This window comes from Tamandua tetradactyla, chromosome 5 (assembly GCF_023851605.1).
Source record: "Tamandua tetradactyla isolate mTamTet1 chromosome 5, mTamTet1.pri, whole genome shotgun sequence".
In the NCBI taxonomy this organism is placed as follows: Eukaryota; Metazoa; Chordata; class Mammalia; order Pilosa; family Myrmecophagidae; genus Tamandua; species Tamandua tetradactyla.
Window position 1 is genome coordinate 6,700,115 of NC_135331.1, and position 25,656 is coordinate 6,725,770.

Below are 25,656 nucleotides of genomic sequence, written 5' to 3' on the forward strand. Positions count from 1 at the left end.
TGGGGCGGGCAACAGCAGTGCCACCCGCGGCCTCGCGGAGAGGCGCCATGTGCCACCCTCTGTCCAGGTATGCTGAGGAAAAGCCCGTGTCCCAGGCTGCCTGGGAAGCCCCAGGCAGCGGCACCCCGTGAGCCGGGAGCAGCACAAGTTCGGCACTTTCCCTCGTGGCGTTTCTGGAGGAAGCTAAAGAGAGGCGACATTTCTACCAGGGCCTAGAGCCGGCCACGACCCGGTGCCTGACCTAACACTGCAATCCTTGTTCCCCTGAGAACCATCGGTACAGAAAACGACACAGGCTGTGCCTCAAGGGCTGCTGTAGTGAGCGTGAGTATTCACACGGTGCAGAGAGGCAGAAGCCGGAGTGGAAAACTCAGGAGACACCGAGAGGTCGAGGAGGAGGAGGCTGCAGTGCACACAAAGGACCTACCATCCTCTAGGGGCAGGGGGGCAGAAGGGACAGGGACCCCTGTATGCCTGCTGCGTGGCCACCGTGCCCACTGGGCTGTGCCCCAGGTGGGGCCTGCTTCCAGGAGAAGGGACCCGGCACAAGGCACAGAGGGGCCCAGCCGATCCCCCGGAGGAACCGGCTAGCACAAGAGACAACAAACAGGGTCTCTCTGGACCACTGGATTCCAGGGTACTGTACTACGTGACGGCAGCAAGCCCACGTAAATATAACAATGACAAAAGCAACAGGTTACAAAAGTGATCACCATCTTGTTAAAAATGAGAGGCAGAGAGGAGAAACTGGACGTCACTGTGCCAACACACATTGACTCCATTTCCTCACCACCTGCATGGCAGAAACAGAGCAGCAGCGGTGTCAACTGGGAAGGGACTGGGCTCTGGGCTTCCTGGGGCTGCCCCAGCCCACTCTGCCCACGAGGGACTTCCCTGCCGAGGAGCAGCCGGTGACACGCGGGGCGAGCGGGGAACCCCCGCAGGGAGGCCTCTGGTGGGAAGGTTGAACCCCTGTAACCTGCAGCGGGGGGCTGGGCCCTGGGCTCTGTGCCCTAAATTCACACCCCAAGAATTCTGGAGCCCACTCAAGAATACAACTTTCAGCCCATCTGATCAAAAAGTGTTCAGAAGAAACGGTGTTATCCCTTCTAGCACTTCCAACGCTTCTAACCAGCGTGCAGAAAATTATTCTTCCATTCACTGAAAACAGAGGCTGAGAGTGGCCCTGGGTCACTATTATGCAATTGTTTGATCACAATACAGAAGCAAGACCACGGGAAAATGCTACTGCCATACATTAACACACATATGTCTCAGGCACCAAGTATCCGGAGACAGAAATCACACCAGTTATTTGACCAGGAAAAACTTCAGTTAAAGTCACTAAGTAAAGTTATATAACAAATGTGGATGGAGCCCAGCCCCTTGGGCTGAAGGAGCGTCCAAGGCAGGAGGAGACCTGAGAAGCCCCCTCCCCAAGGCTGTGACTCAGGCCCAACCGTTGAGGGTGGGCTGCAGCCCCCGCGAGTGCTGGAAAGGTTGGTGGGCCAGAGGTGGCCTGCAGCTGGAGGATGGGGCCCCAGGGTCTCACTCACTGCAGGGTGGGCTCCCCAGGGTCTCACTCACTGCAGGGTGGGCTCCCCAGGGTCTCACTCACAGCAGGGTAGGCTCCCCAGGGTCTTACTCACTGCAGGGTAGGCTCCCCAGGGTCTCACTCACTGCAGGGTGGGCTCCCCAGGGTCTCACTCACAGCAGGGTAGGCTCCCCAGGGTCTCACTCACAGCAGGGTAGGCTCCCCAGGGTCTTACTCACTGCAGGGTAGGCTCCCCAGGGTCTCACTCACTGCAGGGTGGGCTCCCCAGGGTCTCACTCACAGCAGGGTAGGCTCCCCAGGGTCTCACTCACAGCAGGGTAGGCTCCCCAGGGCCTCACCCACTGCAGGGTGGGCTCCCCAGGGTCTTACTCACTGCAGGGTGGGCTCCCCAGGGTCTCACTCACTGCAGGGTGGGCTCCCCAGGGTCTCACTCACTGCAGGGTAGGCTCCCCAGGGTCTTACTCACAGCAGGGTAGGCTCCCCAGGGCCTCACCCACTGGAGGGTGGGCTCCCCAGGTCTCATGCAGACCACAGGGAACAAGGAGGAAAGCACTAAAATTGCGAGAAGGGCCCCTTCTGTGCTGGGCCTCAAGTGGCCCTGCTGTACCCCCAGGCAGGAAGAGCCCACACTGCCCCAGCTGACCAGGGCTCAGTGCCACTGCCATGGTGCAGGGCATGGACAGAAGGATGTGGGCAGCTCATGGACAAGGAACCGCCAGTGCTGCCTAAGTGTCCTTGGAGGGTCACCAAACTCTGCTCAGGTTTCCCTTCACTCTCCAATAATACTACTTAGGCATCAATTTTCTATCACTGCCTGGGGGTTCTAAGTCTATAACCAGGAATCACTAATCTACCTGAAAAGATTTAGTAAGCAGTTACGCTGTTAATCTTAGAAGAATCTGAATTTCCAAGAGAGGAAATGAAAACAGAAAGGTCATGTAGTGCGTCTAACACTGCACAGCAATCCAACAATGGAGGGGAAAATATAATTCGGCCTTAGACCCAGGCGTAAGACCTGCATCCTATGTCCTCTGGGTCCTTCAGATCGAGATAATAGCGGGACCAAGCATGTCTGAAGGGCAATGAAAGGCTTTGCATTCCCCTCCCTGGGTTCAGGGGTGGTACTGGGACCCGTGCTGTGGCCAGGGTGAGGCTGTGGCTATGGGTCCCGTCCAGTCACCTCAGCAGAGAAGGGACCAGCCCTGTTGCCTACTCCCTGCTCCAGGGGGCGACCAGCTGTGCACAGAGCCCCTCTCTGCCCCAGTGGGACCGAAGGGAGCAGGGCTGCCTCCCTCGGAGTGGGTGGGCTCCAGGGGACAGGGGCCAGACTCCCTGAGGGCCCTTTGCCTTCACCTATAATGGAGCCGACCCAGCAACCGCTGAGCACCTGCCCCACGCACTGCCTCCCATTGCAAGGAGCATAATTTACCTCTGAAATGATCAGCAGTAGGTTACAGCAGCTACCTGGGTGGGTCTCAGGAAGTGGCCTTTTCAAATGTGGCTGGTATCAAATGATCTATTCTTAGAAACTTCCATGGGGCTCACCGTTTCCTCTCGCCTGGAGGCAACTTTAAAGGGATCTCAGATAACAAGAAATACAACTGACCATTGAGGCTTTATTTCTAATTCCCAATGTGACCCAGAGTCCCCAGATTATTTATCACCACCTCAGAGACTCCCCAGCGAAAGGACACTTGCATATGCCCTGCCTCCTTCCTAGACTACCCTACCATCCTCTTGCCTTTGCCACCGAGAAGCCCACAACCCCTGGCCTCCCGCACAGCCGCAGGCCCCGGACTCCGCTGAGCTCTCCCCGAGGTCGCACCCCATCCCGCACTGCCACCCCCATCCTGCCCCGCTTCTCGCAGCCCCGTGACTCATCTTTCCTGTGACTGGGCTCTTCCCATCCTGTGCTCTCAATTAAAGCTACACTCTACTGGGGCCTGTTTTACAAACTGTGAGTCGCTGTCTCTCCGCGGCTCAGCAGTCCATCCGAGGAGCCAGGACAGAGTCGCAGTGGCCTTCACAGTCAGCGGAGACTTTGTTGGCAGCAGGGCCTGTCCAGAGCTCCGTCCCCACTAGGCACTGGTCATGTCACCCGCCCAGTGGTCCCGATGGCTGGGTGGTCCTGTCCACTGAGCTGTAAGAAGTGACCCACCACCGCCACGCCAGAGCCAGTAGCTGCTGGGACAAGGCCTCTTTCTCCCGCTGCTGCAGCAACGGCCATGCGCCATGGCCTGGGGGAGCCCACAGCCCTGGTCCCACAGTGAGGACCGAGCCAGGCGGGACCACTTGAGCTGGGGTCAGCAAACATTTTTTTTTCTTTCGGTAAAAGTGTTGCAGGCCACGAAAGTTTTCCGTCCTATGTTATTCTTTGTTTTGGTTTTGGGTTTTTTGGTCCTTTACAAATGTAAGAAGCACTCTTGGGTTGTGGACTGTACAAAAACCGTTCGGGCATGTGGACCGGAGCTTCACAGCCTCTGCTCTAGACAGTGTAGGAGTGACCTACAGCATCAGCAATAAATAAATCGTTGTTACTGTAAGTCCCTGAGACGCAACAATATTGAAATTAGGCCAATTAATGACCCTACAGCTGGCCTCTAAGTGTTCGCAGAAAGGGAAGAGTACACATTTCTCACTTTAAATTAAATGCTAGAAACGACCAAGTTTGGTGAGGAAGGAGTGTTGAAAATCAAAATAGGCTGAAAACTAGGCTTCTTGCGCCAAACAGTTATCCAAGTTGTAAATACAAAGGGAGAGTTCTTGAAGGAAATTTTAAAGTTTGGTATGGGTTACAGTTTCATGATTTTTTCTTCTAGCTGTTCCAAGACACTGGAGACCAAAAGAAATATCAATATAATAATTCAGTAGTAATACTAATTTGTTAAATCCTATATTCTCTGCTTTACTCTTCCTTCTCTCTTTTTTCTTTTCTTTTTTTTTTTTGTGAAAAATAACACATATACCAAAATGAAATAAATTTAAAGTACATTGCAACAACCACTTGTAGAACAGATTTCAGAGTCTGGTATGGGTTATAATTCCAAAATTTTATGCTTTTACTTCCAGCTGCTATAAGGTATTGGAGACTAAAAGAAAAAATCAGTATAATGATGTAGCACTGAAAACCATTTGTTAAACTCTATCTTCTCTGTATATCTCCACTGTGCGGGTTTGAAATGATATATATACCCCTAGAAAAGCCATGTTTTAATCCTAATCCCATTTTGTAAAGGCAGCCGTTTCTTCTAATCCCTATTCAGTGTTGTGCTTGAAACTGTAATTAGATCATCTCCCCAGAGATGTGATTTAATCAAGAGTGGTTGTTAAACTGGATTAGCTGGAAGCGTGTCTCCACCCATTTGGGCGGATCTTAGTTAGTTTACTGGAATCCTATAAAAGAGAAACCATTCTGAAGAAAGGGAGATTCTGAGTGCGCAGAGCAGAACAACATAGCCATGAGAAGTAGAGTCCACCAGCCAGTGACCTTTGAAGATGAAGAAGGAAATGCCTCCCAGGGAAATTCATGAAACAGGAAGCCAGGAGAAGAAGCTAGCAGATGACGCCATGTTCACCATGTGCCCTTCCAGATGAGAGAGGAACCCTGATCATGTTCGCCATGTGCCCTTCCCCTTGAGAGAGACCCTGAACTTCATCGGCCTTGTTGAACCATGGTATCTTTCCCTGGATGCTTTAGATTGGACATTTCTATAGACTTGTTTTAACTGGGACATTTTCTTGGCCTTAGAACTAACTGTAAACCAGCAACTTATTAAATTCCCCTTTAAAAAAAACTGCGGCTCCATGAACACACATCTCTTTGCTGATATGGAGAATGTTTTATTGATCTGGATAGGAGATCAAGGCAGCTACCACACTCCCTTAAGCCGAAGCCTAATCCAGAGCAAGGCCCTAATTCTCATCAATTCCATGAGGACTGAGAGGTGAGGAAGTTGCAGAAGAAAAGTTTGAAACTAGCAAAGGGTGGTTCAAAGGTTCAAGCAAAGAAGCCATCTCCATAACAAAAAAGCACGAGGTGAAGCATCTAGTGCTGATGCAGAGGCTGTAGTTATCCGGAAGATCTAGCTGAGATAACCGGTGAAGATGGCTACACTGAAAAATGGACTCTCAATACGGACAAAACAATCTTCTACTGGAAGAAGATACCATCCAGGCCCTTCCTAGATAGAGAGGAGAAGTCAATGTTTGCCTTCAAAGCTTTAAAGGATAGGTTAACTCTTGCTAAGGGCTAACGCAGCTGATGACCTTAAGTTGAAGCCAATGCTCACTTGCCATCCTGAAAATCCTAGGGTCCATAAGAATTATACCAAATCCACTCTGCCTGTCTATAAAGTAACAACAAAGACTGGATGACAGTGCATCTCTTTACAACATGGTTTCCTGAGGATTTGAAACCTACTTTCCCACTGCTCGGAAAAAAACAAAACAAAACAAGATTGCCCATTTTGTACAAGATTTAAGGAATGAAGTAGTAAGCCCTCATCAAAAAGAGGCCAGCAGTGAGCAAATACCAGTCTTTTCTGGAACAACGGTGGGAGCTGATGAAGCAGGTGGGGGTACATTTAGTATAGCACTTGGGTAAAGGATTAATACTAAACAAGCAGAATGATTAGATTCCATAACCAAACATAAATAATAAATTTTGGCAATGTAAAAGAACCCATTAAACTATTCAACATCTAGGCAGGGGGGATGGGGAGAAGGCTAAGAGAGCTATTTAGCATTTTCCAAAGCAGAGAGGGGATCGGTGCCAGCAGCGTCCCACGCATTTCAGGATGCATGGAACACCCTGCGCCTGCACTAGCCACCGTAGGGGTTGCTGGCCACGGGTGGCTGCCAAGGACTTGAAATGTGGCTGGGGCAATTGCGGAATTGAATTGTTTATTCTACTGAGTATTAATTAATTCACTTTAACTAGCACTCATGGTCAGTACATATCACAGTGGGCGGCACAGATCCTGCACTAAAGCTAAACCGGGGCATCTAAAGAGCACATGTAGCAGGAGATGTGGCGGCACTGAATGATGGTGACGTTAACACAGGCTTTTTTTTCTTGACAATGGTAACATTTTAAAAACCAACACTTCTAATCATCTAATGTTTTATGAAGCTTCTGAAATTTCACACTGTAGTCCCATCTTCTCTTAAATATAACCAAAAAGGGGGAATTTAGCATTTGAAAAAAAAACAGCAGGTAGAGCATGATTTCATTTTTCCAAATGTCACGTCTATTTGTCCACCCAGCCATCCTGGTCTCTGTACACGTGTGGACTTAGAACCTGTACTCAGAACAATGGCTCTCTAGAAGCACTATGAGTATTTTCTGGTGCTGGAATTTGGGGTGATTTTTTAACGTTGTTTAATCTTTACTAATGAGTAGGTTCCGTTTTAAACAAATTTCCTTCAAGGGAAATATGCATATAGTCCTCCACAGGGTTGGCTGGTGGATGGCACCACTCTTATAAGCTGTCCGGTGCCCGGGAGTGCTGGGGGACTGCAGGGGGTCCCCCTTGACTCACTCCTGGAAGCCTAGGCCTGAGGGAGCGAGGTGGGGGAGGGCAGAGGCCCAGGCACACCTGGCCACAAGCTGGTCTGCCGGCGCCATCTGGTGGGCACGCTGGGAACTGCCCCCGGAGTCCCTTCCCTCGGAGGAGAGAAGCTAACACAGCCGACAACGCCCTCTTGACAGTTTGCAAAGTTAAAACCATTTCGGGAAAGCTTTGCTGGACTCTGGAATAAGCTATGCAAAAAAGTGCCCAGGAACATCTTCTTGCTGTTCTCCCGTGAGGGGCTGATAGACAGCAGGGGCGCCCTGGGGGCGGGGTTGTGTGTAGTTATAAACCATACCTGTTTCCTCTGGTCAGTGCCCAGGCCTTCGGTATTAAATATTTCGCATTTCAGCTCTATGCTTATGTATCTCCTTTTTTTAAAGCATGCTGACATAATGAATAAAAAGACATCCTTAACATGTGCCATATACTTAACGTGATAAACACTGCACTTAATCCTCGTGAAGAATGCAATCAAGTTATTCCGGCTGGAATTATTTTACCTATTAAACACATAAGCGAGGTATCAAAAGGCAGACCTTGCCGAGGGCCACGCGGCTTAAGGAGAGGGCGAGACAGGATGTGAAGGGCCTCAGGTGGACTTTCCCCAGTGTGCAGCGCTGCATGCCGCAGGCATGGGGAAGGGAAGGTCCCCTGCTGCCCAGCGCGGTGGCAGAGAGGCCAGCCTGCAGCACCAGCCCTGCCTGCGCTTTTCCAAACAGAGGACTCAGCCTCGGGGGGCCGAATGCCAAGCCCATCCTCAAAGCCAACTTGTATATCCACAACACCAAGATGTGATAAATAACCTAGTTCTCCCCATCAACAGTAAAACTGATCTCTTCTTTTTTTCCAAAAAGAAGATCATTGTCTCCCAGGACAGCATCCTGAGGAGTTTACCACCTTTAAGGAGGTATAAAACCAGAACAGAAAGTCCTTCACCTCCCTGCTCTTGAGTTTGTCATCCAGGCTCACAGGCCAGCAAAGCCAGGCAATTCAGAGAAACAGGGAAGGATGGAGGGGCTGCAGCGGCCACTTATGTGACATATGTCGTTGATGGCACTCACAGGGCCTCTGAAAGCTGTCATATCACGCTCCGGCCGCACACGTACCCGGCATTCCATCGCTGCACTCTCCCCGGTAAAACAATCACTCATTTCTTGCCTGAACTCATTTCACTGGGTCTGTTTGCCCCTCTCACCTTCAGAATTATATGTCAGCAAAGGTTTTCCCAAGTAGAGGCGGGTCAGCTGAACCAAACACCTTAATCTGTTCTGTTTTTTCCTTCTTTCCCACTTGGCCGACTCCAGCTTGCTCTCCGGGAGCCCCCCTTCTACAGTGTTACATGTTAGGATGTGCTAGGCAATGCTCTAACATCTTAGGGTGATGTTTTTTCTTTTCTTTTCTTGCTGGTACTCGTGGATGGAACTACCACGAGCTGGGGGCTGTGACTCACCCCAGGCCGTGGGTTGTAGCCACTCCCCGCTCCCACAGTCACTCGCACAGCACACTTACAAGGCCCAGGGCTTGCATCTTCTGCAACAGAGGGCAATGTCTGCTCACCTGTAAACTGGACCCACCAGACACACGTTCTCCTTGGCAATTTAAGATGGCTCATGCCGCCTGTGAGCAGATGGATCAACCAGAGGGGACCATATGTGCGTGACCAGGTAACAGCTGTTGGCAGAACACCTTGCTCTTTCCCGTACATATAAAGACATAAAACACCAAACCGTTCTACGTTTACTCGGGACACCGCTTGCCAGGTGTGGTCTTGAAAAGGTAACTGTCCAGACGTGCCCCTCTGGGTAGGATCCTGAAGTGAGGGGTCCACAAAAATAACTTACAGAGACACTGAATTCTCTTTCCTGCCGTGCAAAGCATGGCCAAGTCAACCCCACTGGCAGTGAACTTCTTGCGGCTCAATTACGGGCTCTTCAGAGTCATTCCCCTCAACTTCGATTCCCACTGGCAACCCAGAACACAGTACAGGACCAGGCGGGCAGGTCCACGGTGTGAAAACCACCCCCACCTCCCCTTCCCACACCCAAAGCAGGCATTATTAATGGATCACTGTGCTTCAGGCTGCTGCCACTTGGCACATGATACAAAACCCACTTCCACCCCCAAACCAGATGGAGCTTTCCAGGATGCATCACAGTGGCGGAGGGGGGGAAGGGGAACAACTGCAATTGAAATATTCTAAATGGTAAAATTCATCAGCAGGAAAATGGCCAAATAAATTCTGGCATATCCTACTGTATAGAACACGATCACGCCGTTATTAAAAAAATGGATTTGGTAGCTCTATTGTTATGGGCACAGAAAAGTCTCCAAAACATATTGCTGACTGCAAAGAGCTAGTCACAGCATAAAGCCCTTGGCTGTAAAACACGCCCACACACACAGCAATGCCATGTATTTTCTGCAGCCACATATGCATGTATGAATATAGATAAAAAGATAAAGTTTGGAAGAAAATATAAAATTATAAGCAATAGTGAATTGAGGGCAGGGGACTGGAAGTGGGAGTTAGTCAATAGACCATCATACCTTACAGGGGAGGTTTTAGGAGAACATGTTCAAGCAACATTTAAATTTCATTTTTAAAAGTTTTAAACAAAACAAAAGACAAAGGACAAGAAAGAGAGCCATTCACGGCCTTCTAAACTTTAGGGGACAAATCGAGATGTTCCAGAGCTGGGGCAGGTCCCCAGGGGTCTCTGTGATGCTCCTCGGGGTAAAAGACCCCCCAGGGCTGGCTCAGAGGCAGGAGGCTCTGCCTACAGAGGCTGCCCCACCCGAGTCCCACCGATATGGGAAGCAACCAGGAAAAAGACAAACAGCAATAGCAGGAATGAAAAAAACAGTGACAAGAAGCAGGAGCGTCACAAGAATAAGTTCTCCATTGGTCTTTTGGGGTCAGCAGGCACACTGATCCCAGAAAAGACATGGCTGCCCTGGCACTCCAGGAGTTCCATTGTGGCCAGTGGAGGGACCTGCAGCCACTGGCCAAGCCACCTGGATGCTGAAACAAGTTACTCTTGTGCTAGTCCAATAAAATACACCGTCCTGCATGGCTGCTCCCTCTCTACTCAAGACAATGTGTTTCGGTTCCCTCATGCTACTGGGGTCCAATATGCCAGGTATGGACTGGCTTTTATAAGGGGATTTATTAAGTGACAAGTTACAAGTCTAGGGCCATGAAAATATCTAAACTAAGGCATCCAGAGAAAGTTACCTTGACTCAAGGAAGGCCAATCAATGTCTGTCACACGTGAAGGCTTATGGCTGGCATTTGCTAGTCCTTGTTCCACTAAAGTAATTAAGGCCCACCTTGAATGGGTGGGGTCACATCTCCATAGAAGCAACCTAACCAAAAGATCTCACCCAAACAACAGGTGTGCCCCCACAAGAATGAATTAGGATTAAAAGGAAATGGCTTATGTGTGGTACATAACAGTAGCAAACCAGCACACCATATATTCTCATTCTGGGCTGGGAAAGGCCCTCCCTTCCTCTGTCTTCCTCTTCCCACCTTCAAGGTACCCCTCCCTCCTCCACTCCATTCCCAAATGTGAGAGGCTTATTTACAAAAGACATAAAAAAAAAAAAAAAAAAAAAGCATCCATCATCTCCCCAGGATGCATTTCCCACCATCTGAGCTGAGATTGGAATAATGAGATGACAGAAGCTTGAAGGAAGGAGGAAGAGAAATCTAGGTAGAAGTCAAGGTCAAGCAAAGGTCCTGGGGCAGAAAAGAATCTGACTACACAGAGCAAGAGGAAGAGTGGGGAGGTGAGACCCAGGAGTGGTGGGAGCAGGGTCAGCAGCACCCTGCAGACTGCACTGAGGAGGGAGGATTCGACAGGGAGACTATGGGAGACAGTGCACTCCTGGAGGCACATGGAGTGTGGAGTAGAGGGAACGGAGGATGCCCGCAGGGAGACCGAAAAGCTTGTGACAGTCATCAAAGAAAGAAGATGTGCACTTTGGGCAGAGGGCTGTCTGTGGGAATGGAGAGAAGAGGGTGGGCTTGGGCAGGGCTATCAGCAGGAAAGGAGAGAAAAGGGTGGGCTTCGGGTGGGGGCTGTCCATGAGAACGGAGAAGAGGGTGGGCTAGGGAGCTCCATGGCCCATCCAAGCTCCACCTCTTGGCTCACAGCATCGTACAGCAAATATATGTTCCCAGTGGCCCTGCCCGTGGCGTCCTCACCAGCTAGGCCACCGCGCCTCACCCAGTGCCTGATGATATCTGCTCAGTAAACATGTGCTAACAGCATTCTAGGGTCTGAAGTCAGTGTTCCTTCACTGGTGTGCTTTCCTATGGGAATCAGACCAGGCTGCCTACTTCACCCCAACTTATACCTCCAGTGGCTTCCCGTTACACCCAGTGGAAAATCCGTGGGGTTCCTAACTGGGCCCATAGAAGGGGTCCACCATTAGAATTCAGGGGGGCAGCACACTGTGGGGGAAGCCACACACACAGACATATACGTACCCGAGACACAGATGCGTACACATATCACACACAGACACACACATGGACACACACACATACACAGACACATACACACACACATCTTTACTTCTATTCACCTCTATCTGAACGTAGGCATTTATTTCAATGACAAATGTGGGCAACAAACCCCAGTGGAATTAGCAGTCCCAGGCTCTCATCACCAACGGAAGTGACAGATATTTCCGTCTCACGTTACACGTGTTACAGGCATCTCAAAATAGCCTTTGTGCTCACCCCCCTCTGGCATTATGGCAGGCACGCAGATATTGGCTGAAATAAAGAAGCATTTGCACCCAGGCCTCCTTGCCAGGTTCCAGGCCAGGAGGCCAAGAAGGAGGCAGGACACCCTTCCCACCCCAGCCCGCAGAGAGCCCCAGCCCGCTCCCACCCCCACTCTGCCCCGTTCCCACCACACGACCTGCCCCTCCTGACGCTGTCCCAATCAGCCAGAGAGGGCAGGAGTGTTTGTGGAGAGGCTGTCCCAAGACAGGAGAACAGTCCCCACAGCCCAGCAGCCCCAGGCACAGGCTCGCCCCTCAGAACGGTATTTAGTATGAGACACCACAAGTGATGTCCTGATCAAATACTCAATTAAAGCAGCACAGATCATCAGAAACACCACACAGCCGGGTCCCAGGAAGACCTTACTTCAAAAAGCAGGCGGTGGGCTGGATCAGGCCTGTGGGCTGCGCTGTGCCAACACGGAGTCCACACCCAGCCTGTGCCCTGCTCCCTGGCAGGTGAACACGCACAAGCTCCCCGGAGAACCCAGCCCTGCCCGGGCACGAGGGCATGACGCTGTCCTTTTGCATCCCACCCTCGGTGGCACCAGGCAGCGTGAGACCCCCGTGACCTGTGTACTGAGTACAGAGAGCAGCCAGTATCCCACAGCGCAGCGTGAGGCCCCTACACCCAGGCGGCAGCTCCAACAGGGTAACAGAGAGCCAGGTGCTGTCCTCGGTGCTGGAGTGACCTGCATGGACAGGAGCAGCAGGACCCGCCCTCACCGTCTCACCTGCTGGTGAGGACAGCAATGAGGAACCCGGCATCCCAACAGGTGGCAAGGCCCAGGAAGAACATGAAGGACGCAGTAAGATGGTCAGGGATGGGCAAGGCGGGGCATGAGAGCCCACGCGAGCCGGGGTGGGCAGGGGAGGTGCCGCTAGCATCAAGTCCTGATGGAGGGAGAGGATCCAGACCCGGGAGAGGGAGGGAAAACTGCGTCAGGTAGAGGAGAGAAAAGAGCTGAGCAACAGGACCTGGGGCATGCAGGGCTGGCTGCAGGACGCGCGGTTTTCACATGCAAGGTCTTGACTCAGGAAACCACCTTGAGAGGTGGGTGATGAAAGGGCCCCCAGATTTGCCTAGGATATCAGGGTGTGGACCCCCCACAATGGGTTCCCAGGAAGGAAGGTCACGCCCATGCAGAATATGCCTGGTTTACTCTAAATCCCTGGGTGGCATGGGGAATTAAGAATGGGGCAGTCCCTTGGGCTTATCATTCTCAAGACCCACCAGTACCTTCCTTTTTAGGCTTGGGAACCTCATCCACAACCCTGTTCTTGGACACGACTCCTGATCCTGGCCACGCGTGAAGCTTCAGCTCAGCGGTTTCATGGACTCCAAGCACCTATCCCACCCCAGCAGTGCAGCGCCCCCAGGATCTAGGGCTCCATCTGTATTTTAGAGTTTGCCAGCCCACAAGCCCCTGGGGACCCTGAGGGCAAAGCTGGCTGGCAAAAAGACGGTCACTCAGCGTGCAGAGCTTTTGTTCCCACCACATAACCCCCGTGCTGTCCAACGAAACCATCTTCACTCAGGGCAGCATGTGGTCCTAACAAGGGTGCAGAACATGGCAATAAAACACAAGGGCTCCCCAAGAAACAGCTCAGCAAAACCCACAAATGGAAAGGGATTTACACAGCAGAGTCTCAATAGTTCCCAAGGAGCCACTCCAGAAAGCAGGTAAATAAAATGAAGTTTCATTGTATTTTCCTTGTTTAAGCAATGTGCATCAGGTGCCGGGGGAGTAGCAGAGTACAGTGTTTCATGTGTCTCTGAATACTGAAGTTGGGTGAAGTGACTTCTTTGTGACCCCTTTCCTGAAGGCTCAACACCTTACCATTGCCAGAGGGACGATGCCCACGAAGGTGGTCTGGCTTACAAAGATCTCGGAGACGACAAGCTCGCTCATGGAGGCCTCCGCCGGGTACTCCACCTGCCAGGTGATCTGCTGGGCGCCAGCCAGGCCACTGCTGTTGTCAACTCCAAAGTCCACTTGCAAGATCTCGTACAAGGAGCCATTTGCCCTGAGAAACAAAGACATGTTCAAGGGCAAGTTAAAACCCACTATGTAGCATGTCAAGAGGTTAATAAATTGTCACATTCCCTCCTTGTCAACCAGATTTTTTTCCATTTTAACAAAGCACATAGTGAGGCAAACAGAGCCTATTCCTGGGCTGCCCACTGGTGGCCTCTCCTCCTTGGAACACACTGACGGTCCACCTTCAGGGTTCTGTGAAAACCCGACTGTCCTCCACTGAATGAGGCACCGGACAGTATTTCATGACTGGATATGCTGCACAGCACTCTCCCACACCCTCCTCACATGTGCACCGGCCACAGTCCAAGTACCACATGCTGGAAATGTCCCTAAACCACTTCATCTGGCCTTGTTGCTGCATTCTGCTCATTTCTACTTCTACTTAGCTGTGTCTGCAGACCAGTGATTCAAATTCCCTGAGCTTTTGGACTTGGAGAGAACAGTGGGGACCTCATGGAGTTGGAGAGCACTGTGAGCCCCCAAATAGGGAAGGGTTTAATAAACTAAACAAGTAGCTTGCAAGGGGTTAGCATTGATTTTTCATTTCTGCTTGAAGCTAAGAAAATCCTACTTGTCTTAATTCTTGGAGTGATAGGACAGCCCGTGTGTTTAGGGAGGGAGGTAAAGGTGGGTGGGGCATGTATAAGTAAAAGGCCAAGTGCAAGTCTCAATGTCTGTATATACACAAAGTTCTCAATGATCTAGGCATGCAAATTGTACGCTGACTATTACACTAAGCACGGACAAGGGTTACTGCATTAAAAAACCTAAAAACCCAGTACCAGCTTTGCAAAGCATTCCTGCCTGTCAGCCTGTTCCCAGCACCCTTTACTGCTGTGGGCCTGCCTGGACCAGCTGGCCTGAAAGCCTGTGCCCTGCCCTGCCCAAGCCTGGTGTGCCCTCCACAGCTCTGACTCACAGCCTGAACAGCACATGTTGCCTGCTGCTTGCTGAAATGGAATTCTCCCACCACGGACAGCACCCCTCCCACTGCACTTGCATAAGAAGGGGGGTGGGGGCGGGTTGGGGTGGGTGGGTAACTATATGGAACAACTGCTGGGGGGATATCAGGAACCAGGCACACAGTGTACACCAGTTAGGACCAGGTGGAACGGCTGAGACCCCACGCAGAACTGTAAGTTTCCCAAGTGGTGGAGGCCAGTGCCCCACCCCCACAGGCATAGCAGCCCTGTTCCCCAAGAGGAAAGGAAACAGATTTCACAAGTAGCAAAAAAATTAGCTCAAACAAGCTCCAATTGCAGAATTAATTAACAAACATGGAATGCTGAAAACAGGCCCTGAGCACAGATCAACCTGGAGTAAGCACTAAAGGAACTAGGAGTTTTCACCCTGTCAGAGAGGGCAGGGTTGATGAAAAAAATAGAGGCTTTTTGAGATGGACAACACAAAAGACTGGAATAAGGCTGGACCCCCAGAAAAGGGGCACACACAACCTAGACACACAGAGCCATATACTAACTCCAGCTCTTGACTGGCAAATCTAGGGAGAAAGGGTTTGGCTCTGAAAAGTTGTTTGTTTGTTTGTTTTTTAACTTCTCAACACCTCATTAGAGAGAACTGCAAACACTCTTAGGCTCCAGCACTGCCCAAGCCAAGGGCAGAATTAAAGCATGTCTGAGAGACAAAAAAACAGTCAGGTGTATGGGGACAACTCTCTAAAGGGTATATTTTCCCCAAGAAAAGGGGGGTAGCGCCAAGCTCAACTGGAGCTCCCCCTTCAGAGAATTCACAACCCAGGGGCTGGAAAACAGAATTAACCTAAGCCTGTCCTCTACCTCAGCCTCCATCTCAACCCACACCACTGGCAGGAAGAGACTGCTGAAATTAAAGGCACCCCCTCACTTTGTTGGTGGGAAGCTGCTGGCAGACAAGCACTACATGCTGGGCAAGATAGGAAAAGTAGAGTCTATAGGCTTCATAGGAAAGTCTGACAACCTGCTGGGTCTCACCCTCAAGGAAACTTGATACTGGTGACTCTCTCCTCCAGAGACATGGCCCTATCTGGTCTGGCAAAACCTGACTGGGGTTGATAATATATAAGGAGACCTCCTCAAAAAAACAGCTGGGGGCATGCCATATAGCCTGGGCAAGAAACAGAAAAACAAAAACTGAAAAATTCTGTTCAGCTAAACAGAACCTATGCTAGAAGTCTACAATAAGTAGAACTGAATGCCAAAGAACAGATAGAGAACAAAGCCATCCAACAAGAAAACCTTAGGTAAAAGAGTGAAAACAACTTCCAGAATAAACTAATTAAGGAAATCAAAGGCCCAGATGCCCGGGAAAAAAAATGTCATACTATGAAAACTGAACATATGGCCCAGTAAAAGGAATAAACCAACACTTAAATGAGATACAGGAGTTGAAGCAAGTAATTCAGGATGTTTGAACAGACCTCCGAAATCTCATCAAAAATCAAATCAATTCATTGAGGGAGGATATAAAGAAGACATTGGGTGAACAAAAAGAAGAATTTGAAAGTTTGAAAACCAAATAGCAGAACTTATGGGAACGAAAGTCACAATAGAAGAGAGGAAAGCAATGAACATCTACAACAACAGTACTGAAGAGGCAGAAGAAAAGATTAGTGAAGGAGAGGATAAGACATCAGTGATCCAACACATAAAAGAAAATATAGGGAAAAGAATATGAAAATATAAGCAGGTTCTTAGGGAATTGAATAACAACATAAAGCACACAAATATACATGTTGTGAGTGTCCAAAAAGGAGAAAAGAACAGAAAAGAAGGAGAAAGACTAATGAAGGAAACAATCACTGAAAATTTCCCAACTGTTATGAAAGACATAAAATTACACATCCAAGAGGTGCAGCATACCCCAAACAGAACAGATCCAAATAGATCTACTCCAAAATGACTTTGATTGTCATAAGATTAGATTGACATTAGATTATCAAATATCAAAGACAGAGAGAATTTTGGAAGCAGGAAGAGAAAAGCAATCTATCACATATAATGGAAGCTCTATAGGACTATGTGAATTTTCTCAGAAGAAACCATGTAGACAGTGAGGCAGCAGTATGATATATTGAAGATTCTGAAGGTGAAAAACTGTCAACCAAGAATTCTATACCCAGAAAAACTGTCCTTCAAAAACAAGGGGAAAATTAAGACATTTTCGGACAAAAAATCACTGAGAGAATTTGTGGTCAGCTCTGAAAGAAATACTAAAGGGAGCACTAGAGACAGATAGGAAAAGACAGGAGACAGAGGTGTGGAGAAGAGTACAGAAATGAAGATTATCAGTAAAGGTAAAAAGAAAGAAAAATTAGATATGACATATAAAATCCAAAAGGCAAAATGGCAGAAGAAAGTACTGTCCTTACAGTAATAACACAAAATGTTAATGGATTAAACTCCCTAATCAAAAGACATAGACTGTAGATTGGATTAAAAATAGGACCCATCTATATGCTGTCTACAGGAGACATATTTTAGACCCAAGGATAAACATAGGTTAAAAGTGAAAGGTTGGTAAAAGATATTTCATGCAAACAACAATCAGAAAAGAGAAGGAATAGCTATACTAATATCCAACAACTTAGACTTCAAATGTAAAACAATTAAAAGAGAAAAAGAAGGGCACTGTGTATTAATAAAAGGAACAATTCAACAAAAAGACATAACAATCATAAATATTTATGCACCAAGCCAGAGTGCTCCAAAATATATGAGGAAAACACTGAAAAGAGAAACATACATATCTACCATAATAGTTGGAGACTTCAACTCCCCACTCTCATTGATGGACAGAACATCTAGACAGAAGATCAATAAAGAAACAGAGAATTTGAATAATATAATAAGAAAGAGCTAGACTTAACAGATATTTATAGAACATTACATTCCACAACAGAAGGATACAACTTTTTCTCTCGTGCTCATGTATCATTCTCAAGGACAGACCACATGCTGGGTCACAAAGCAAGCCTCAATAAATTTAAAAACATTGAAATCACACAAAACACTTTCTCAGATCATAAACAAATGAAGTTGGAAATCAATAATAGGCAGAGTGCCAAAAAATTCACAAATATATGGAGGCTTAACAACAAACTCTTAAACAACCAGCGAGTCAAAGAAGATGTTACAGCGCCTACTGTGTGTGTGCTCAGGCTGGCCATGGGGGCAGTGACCCAGCAGAGAAATAACGCGAATCCTGACTTTGTTTCCTCCTGCCGCCAGGATCGCCTGCTGCACTATTCATTCATCGGGGTAGAAAATTGGAAACACCTAAGTGAGTCTCCCAGGTTGCTGACGGGTTAGAGCACCTCCAGTGCCCGGTACGAGGGCATGACACGTGACTTGTTGGAGGAAAGGGCCACCCTGGTGATATTCATGAAACAAGAAGCCGGGAGAGAAAGCTAGCAGATGTCACCATGTTTGCCACATGCCTTTCCAGTTGAGAGAGAAACCCTGAACTTCAATGGCTTTTCTTGAGTAAAGTTCCTCCTCCAGAGCAACTACTAGGTGAACAGAAACAGTGCAGAACAGCTCCCGGGGCTACGGCAGGGGATGGACACACAGCGTACCCCAGTCTGGACTGGCTAGACTGACTGTGAGACTCTGCTGCAGTGAGATCCCCGAGCGGCGCACGATTCCCTGAGCAGCGGCAGCTGGCGGCCGGAGCATCTTCCTCCCTCCTTCCCGGGCCGGCTGAGAGTCTCAGAGAGGCAAGTTTCCCAAGCCGCAGCGGCCGGCGCCCCTCTTTTGCGGGCGGCATCCTGGACCGGCTACGAGTCTCGGATAAGAGGGCTACCCAAGCCGCGGTGGCCGGCAACCGGCGCCCCTCCCCCGCGGGCGGCTTCCTGGTCCGGAGGTGAGTTCCACAGGCCGCGACGGCCGGCAACTGGCACCCCTCCAGGGAGAGGAGGGAATTTCCGACAGTGGCAGGGACTGGGTCCAACCAAACACCAATAGGGGCATTAATAATAAGAGCCACAGGGTCCCCTCAAGCCGCGGTGGCTGACGACCCCACCATGCGTGGCCCCCCGGACCAACTGAGAGAATTGGATCGGAAATCCCCAGGCCGCGGAGAACGGTGACCGGGGGGATCCCTTCCAAACACGTGAGACAAACGTGTGCCACGAGCGTCACCTACTGGGCAGGATAAGAAAAACAGAACCCAGAGATTTCACAGAAAAATCTTACAACATGTTGGGTCCGACACCCAGGGAAATCTGACTAAATGCCCAGACGCCAGCAGAAGATAACGGTCCACGCTCAGAAGACTGAGAATATGGCCCAGTCAAAGGAACAAACCAATAATTCAAATGAGATACAGGAGCTGAGAAAACTAATGCTGAATATACGAACAGAAATGGAAAACCTCTTCAAAAACGAAATCGATAAATTGAGGGAGGACATGAAGAAGACATGGACTGAACAAAAAGAAGAAATAGAAAAACTGAAAAAACAAATCACAGAACTTACGGAAGTGAAGGACAAAGTAGAAAAGATGGAAAAGACAATGGATACCTACAATGATAGATTTAAAGAGACAGAAGATAGAATTAGTGATTTGGAGGATGGCACATCTGAATTCCAAAAAGAAACAGAAACTATCGGGAAAAGAATGGAAAAATTTGAACAGGGTATCAGGGAACTCAAGGACAACATGAACCGCACAAATATACGTGTTGTGGGTATCCCAGAAGGAGAAGAGAAGGGAAAAGAAGGAGAAAAACTAATGGAAGAAATTATCACTGAAAATTTCCCAACTCTTATGAAAGACCTAAAATTACACATCCAAGAAGTGCAGCACACCCCAAAGAGAGTAGACCCAAATAGGCGTTCTCCAAGACACTTACTAGTTAGAATGTTAGAGGTCAAAGAGAAAGAGAGGATCTTGAAAGTAGCAAGAGAAAAACAATCCATCACATACAAGGGAAACCCAATAAGACTATGTGTAGATTTCTCAGCAGAAACCATGGAAGCTAGAAGACAGTGGGATGATATATTTAAATTACTAAAAGAGAAAAACTGCCAACCAAGACTCCTATATTCAGCAAAATTGTCCTTCAAAAATGAGGGAGAAATTAAAACATTCTCAGACAAAAAGTCACTGAGAGAATTTGTGACCAAGAGACCAGCTCTGCAAGAAATACTAAAGGGAGCACTAGAGTCAGAAACGAAAAGACAGAAGAGAGAGGTATGGAGAAGAGTGTAGAAAGAAGGAAAGTCAGATATGATATATATAATACAAAAGGCAAAATGGTAGAGGAAAATATTATCCAAACAGTAATAACTCTAAATGTTAATGGACTGAATTCCCCAATCAAAAGACACAGACTGACAGAATGGATTAAAAAACAGGATCCTTCTATATGCTGTCTACAGGAAACACATCTTAGACCCAAAGATAAACATAGGTTGAAAGTGAAAGGTTGGGGAAAGATATTTCATGCAAATAACAACCAGAAAAGAGCAGGAGTGGCTATACTAATATCCAACAAATTAGACTTCAAATGTAAAACAGTTAAAAGAGACAAAGAAGGACACTATATACTAATAAAAGGAACAATTAAACAAGAAGACATAACAATCATAAATATTTATGCACCGAACCAGAATGCCCCAAAATACGTGAGGAATACACTGCAAACACTGAAAAGGGAAATAGACTCATATACCATAATAGTTGGAGACTTCAATTCACCACTCTCATCAATGGACAGAACATCTAGACAGAGGATCAATAAAGAAATAGAGAATCTGAATATTACTATAAATGAGCTAGACTTAACAGACATTTATAGGACATTACATCCCACAACAGCAGGATACACCTTTTTCTCAAGTGCTCATGGATCATTCTCAAAGATAGACCATATGCTGGGTCACAAAGAAAGTCTTAACAAATTTAAAAAGATTGAAATCATACACAACACTTTCTCAGATCATAAAGGAATGAAGTTGGAAATCAATAATAGGCGGAGTGCCAGAAAATTCACAAATACATGGAGGCTCAACAACACACTCTTAAACAACGAGTGGGTCAAAGAAGAAATTGCAAGAGAAATTAGCAAATACCTCGAGGCGAATGAAAATGAAAACACAACATATCAAAACTTATGGGACGCAGCAAAGGCAGTGCTAAGAGGGAAATTTATTGCCCTAAACGCCTATATCAGAAAAGAAGAAAAGGCAAAAATGCAGGAATTAACTGTCCACTTGGAAGAACTGGAGAAAGAACAGCAAACTAATCCCAAAGCAAGCAAAAGGAAAGAAATAACAAAGATTCGAGCAGAAATAAATGAAATTGAAAACAATAGAGAAAATCAATAAGACCAGAAGTTGGTTCTATGAGAAAATCAATAAGATTGATGGGCCCTTAGCAAGATTGACAAAAAGAAGAAGAGAGAGGATGCAAATAAATAAGATCAGAAATGGAAGAGGAGACATAACTACTGACCTCACAGAAATAAAGGAGGTAATAACAGGATACTATGAACAACTTTACACTAATGAATACAACAATTTAGATGAAATAGACGGGTTCCTGGAAAGACATGAACAACCAACTTTGACTCAAGAAGACATAGATGACCTCAACAAACCAATCACAAGTAAAGAAATTGAATTAGTCATTCAAAAGCTTCCTAAAAAGAAAAGTCCAGGACCAGACAGCTTCACATGTGAATTCTATCAAACATTCCAGAAAGAATTAGTACCAACTCTCCTCAAACTCTTCAAAAAATCGAAGTGGAGGGAAAACTACCTAATTCATTCTATGAAGCCAACATCACCCTCATACCAAAACCAGGCAAAGATATTACAAAAAAAGAAAACTACAGGCCAATCTCTCTAATGAATATAGATACAAAAATCCTCAATAAAATTCTAGAAAACCGTATCCAACAACACATTAAAAGAATTATACATCATGACCAAGTAGGATTCATCCCAGGTATGCAAGGATGGTTCAACATAAGAAAATCAATTAATGTAATACACCATATCAACAAATCAAAGCAGAAAAATCACATGATCATCTCAATTGATGCAGAGAAGGCATTTGACAAGATTCAACATCCTTTCCTGTTGAAAACACTTCAAAAGATAGGAATACAAGGGAACTTCCTTAAAATGATAGAGGGAATATATGAAAAACCCACAGCTGATATCACCCTCAATGGGGAAAAATTGAAAACTTTCCCCCTAAGATCAGGAACAAGACAAGGATGTCCACTATCACCACTATTATTCAACATTGTGTTGGAAGTTCTAGCCAGAGCAATTAGACAAGAAAAAGAAATACAAGGCATCAAAATTGGAAAGGAAGAAGTAAAACTATCACTGTTTGAAGACGATATGATACTATACGTCGAAAACCCGGAAAAATCCACAACAAAACTACTAGAGCTAATAAATGAGTACAGCAAAGTAGCAGGTTACAAGATCAACATTCAAAAATCTGTAGCATTTCTATACACTAGTAATGAACAAGCTGAGTGGGAAATCAAGAAATGAATCCCATTTACAACTGCAACTAAAAGAATGAAATACCTAGGAATAAATTTAACTAAAGAGACAAAAAACATATATAAAGAAAACTACAAAAAACTGTTAAAAGAAATCACAGAAGACCTAAATAGATGGAAGGGCATACCGTGTTCATGGATTGGAAGATTAAATATAGTTAAGATGTCAATCCTACCTAAATTGATTTACAGATTCAATGCAATACCAATCAAAATCCCAACAACTTATTTTTCAGAAATAGAAAAACCAATAAGCAAATTTATCTGAAAGGGCAGTGTGCCCCGAATTGCTAAAAACATCTTGAGGAAAAAAAACGAAGCTGGAGGTCTTGCGCTGCCTGACTTTAAGGCATATTATGAAGCCACAGTGGTCAAAACAGCATGGTATTGGCATAAAGATAGATATATCGACCAACGGAATCGAATAGAGTGCTCAGATATAGACCCTCTCATCTATGGACATTTGATCTTTGATAAGGCAGTCAAGCCAACTCACCTGGGACAGAACAGTCTCTTCAATAAATGGTGCCTAGAGAACTGGATATCCATATGCAAAAGAATGAAAGAAGACCCATATCTCACACCTTATACAAAAGTTAACTCAAAATGGATCAAAGATCTAAACATTAGGTCTAAGACCATAAAACAGTTAGAGGAAAATGTAGGGAGATATCTTATGAATCTTACAACTGGAGGCGGTTTTATGGACCTTAAACCTAAAGCAAGAGCACTGAAGAAAGAAATAAATAAATGGGAACTCCTCAAAATTAAACACTTTTGTGCATCAAAGAACTTCATCAAGAAAGTAGAAAGACAGCCTACACAATGGGAGACAATATTTGGAAATGATATATCAGATAAAGGTCTAGTATCCAGAATTTATAAAGAGATTGTCCAACTCAACAACAAAAAGACAGCCAGCCCAATTACAAAATGGGAAAAAGACTTGAACAGACACGTCTCAGAAGAGGAAATACAAATGGCCAAAAGGCACATGAAGAGATGCTCAATGTCCCTGGCCATTAGAGAAATGCAAATCAAAACCACAATGAGATATCATCTCACACCCACCAGAATGGCCATTATCAACAAAACAGAAAATGACAAGTGCTGGAGAGGATGCGGTGAAAGAGGCACACTTATCCACTGTTGGTGGGAATGTCAAATGGTGCAACCACTGTGGAAGGCAGTTTGGCGGTTCCTCAAAAAGCTGAATATAGAATTGCCATACGACCCAGCAATACCATTGCTGGGAATCTACTCAAAGGAATTAAGGGCAAAAACTCAAACGGACATTTGCACACCAATGTTTATAGCAGCGTTATTTACAATTGCAAAGAGATGGAAACAGCCAAAATGTCCATCAACAGACGAGTGGCTAAACAAACTGTGGTATATACATACGATGGAATATTATGCAGCTTTAAGGCAGGAATAAAATTATGAAGCATGTAATAGCATGGATGGACCTAGAGAACATTATGCTGAGTGAGTCTAGCCAAAAACTAAAAGACAAATACTGTATGGTCCCAATGATGTGAATCGACATTCGAGAATAAACTTGGAATATGTCATTGGTAACAGAGTCCAGCAAGAGTTAGAAACAGGGTAAGATAATGGGTAATTGGAGCTGATGGGATACAGACTGTGCAACAGGACTAGATACAAAAACTCAAAAATGGACAGCACAATAATACCTAATTGTAAAGTAATCATGTTAAAACACTGAATGAAGCTGCATCTGAGCTATAGGTTTTTGTTTTGTTTTGTTTTGTTTTGTTTTTACTATTATTACTTTTATTTTTTTCTCTATATTAACATTCTATATCTTTTTCGGTTGTGTTGCTAGTTCTTCTAAACCGATGCAAATGTACTAAGAAACGATGATCATGCATCTATGTGATGATGTTAAGAATTACTGATTGCATATGTAGAATGATATGATTTCTAAATGTTGGGTTAATTTCTTTTTTTCCATTAATTAATAAAAAAAAAAAAGAAGATGTTACAAGAGAAATCCGTAAATATCTTGAAGCAAATGAAAATGAAAACACAACATATCAAAACTTACGGGATGCAGCAAAGGCAGTGCTAAGAGGGAAATTTATTGCCCTAAATGCCTATATCAAAAAAAGAAGAAAGAGCAAAAATTGAGGAATTAACTGTTCACTTGGAAGAACTGGAGAAAGAACAGCAAACTAACCCCAAAGCAAGCAAAAGGAAAGAAATAACGAAAATTAGAGCAGAAATAAATGACAGAGAGAACAAGAAAGCAATTATTAAAATCAACAAAACCAGAAATTGGCTCTAAGAGAAAATCAATAAGGTTGATGGACCCTTAGAAAGGTTGACAAAAAGAAGAAGAGAGAGTATACAAATAAATAAAATCAGAAATCAAAGAGGAGACATAACCATTGACCCCACAGAAATAAAGGAGTTAATGAGAGGATACTACAAACAACTTTATGCTAATAAACTAGACAATGTAGATAAAATGGACAACTTCCTAGAAAGACACAAACACCCAACATTGAATTGATAAGAAATAGACAACCTCAACAAACCAATTACAAGTAAAGAAATTGAATTAGTCATTAAGAAGCTCCCAAAAAAGAAAAGCCCAGGACCAGATGGCTTCACTTGTGAAATCTACCAAACATTCAAGAAAGAATCAGTACTAATCCTGCTCAAATTAAGAGCAGGGAAGGCTACCTAACTCATTCTATGAAGCCAACATCACCCTCATACCAATGCCAGACAAAGATACTACAAGAAAAGAAAATTACAGAACAAGCTCTCTAATAAATATAGATGCAAAAATCCTCAACAAAATTCTTGCAAATAGAATCTGGCAGTACATTAAAAGAATTATACACCAAGACCAAGTAGAATTCATCCCAGGTATATGTAAGGATGGTTCAACATAAGAAAATCAATTAATGTAATACACCATATCAACAAATCAAAGCAGAAAAAACCACATGATCATCTCAATTGTTGCAGAAAAAGGTATTTGACAAAATTCACCATCCTTTCTTACTGAAAACACCTCAAAGGATAGGAATAGAAGGGAACTTCCTCAACATGATAAAGGGAATATATGAAAAACCCACAGTTAGCATCATCCTCAATGGGGAAAAACTGAAAACTCTCCCCCTAAGATCA

The 25,656-nt window shown here is 46.0% G+C and overlaps 1 protein-coding gene across 2 annotated transcripts in view; it reads right to left on the bottom strand.

The window, feature by feature from the left end:
* Positions 1 to 25,656, bottom strand: part of TMEM132B (transmembrane protein 132B) — a 403,264-nt gene that overhangs the window by 79,286 nt on the left and 298,322 nt on the right. For both annotated transcript variants that reach the window (XM_077159552.1, XM_077159553.1), the window contains exon 4: positions 13,767 to 13,953. In XM_077159552.1, the coding sequence (XP_077015667.1) occupies positions 13,767 to 13,953 (187 nt within the window). The remainder of the gene's footprint in view (positions 1 to 13,766; positions 13,954 to 25,656) is intronic.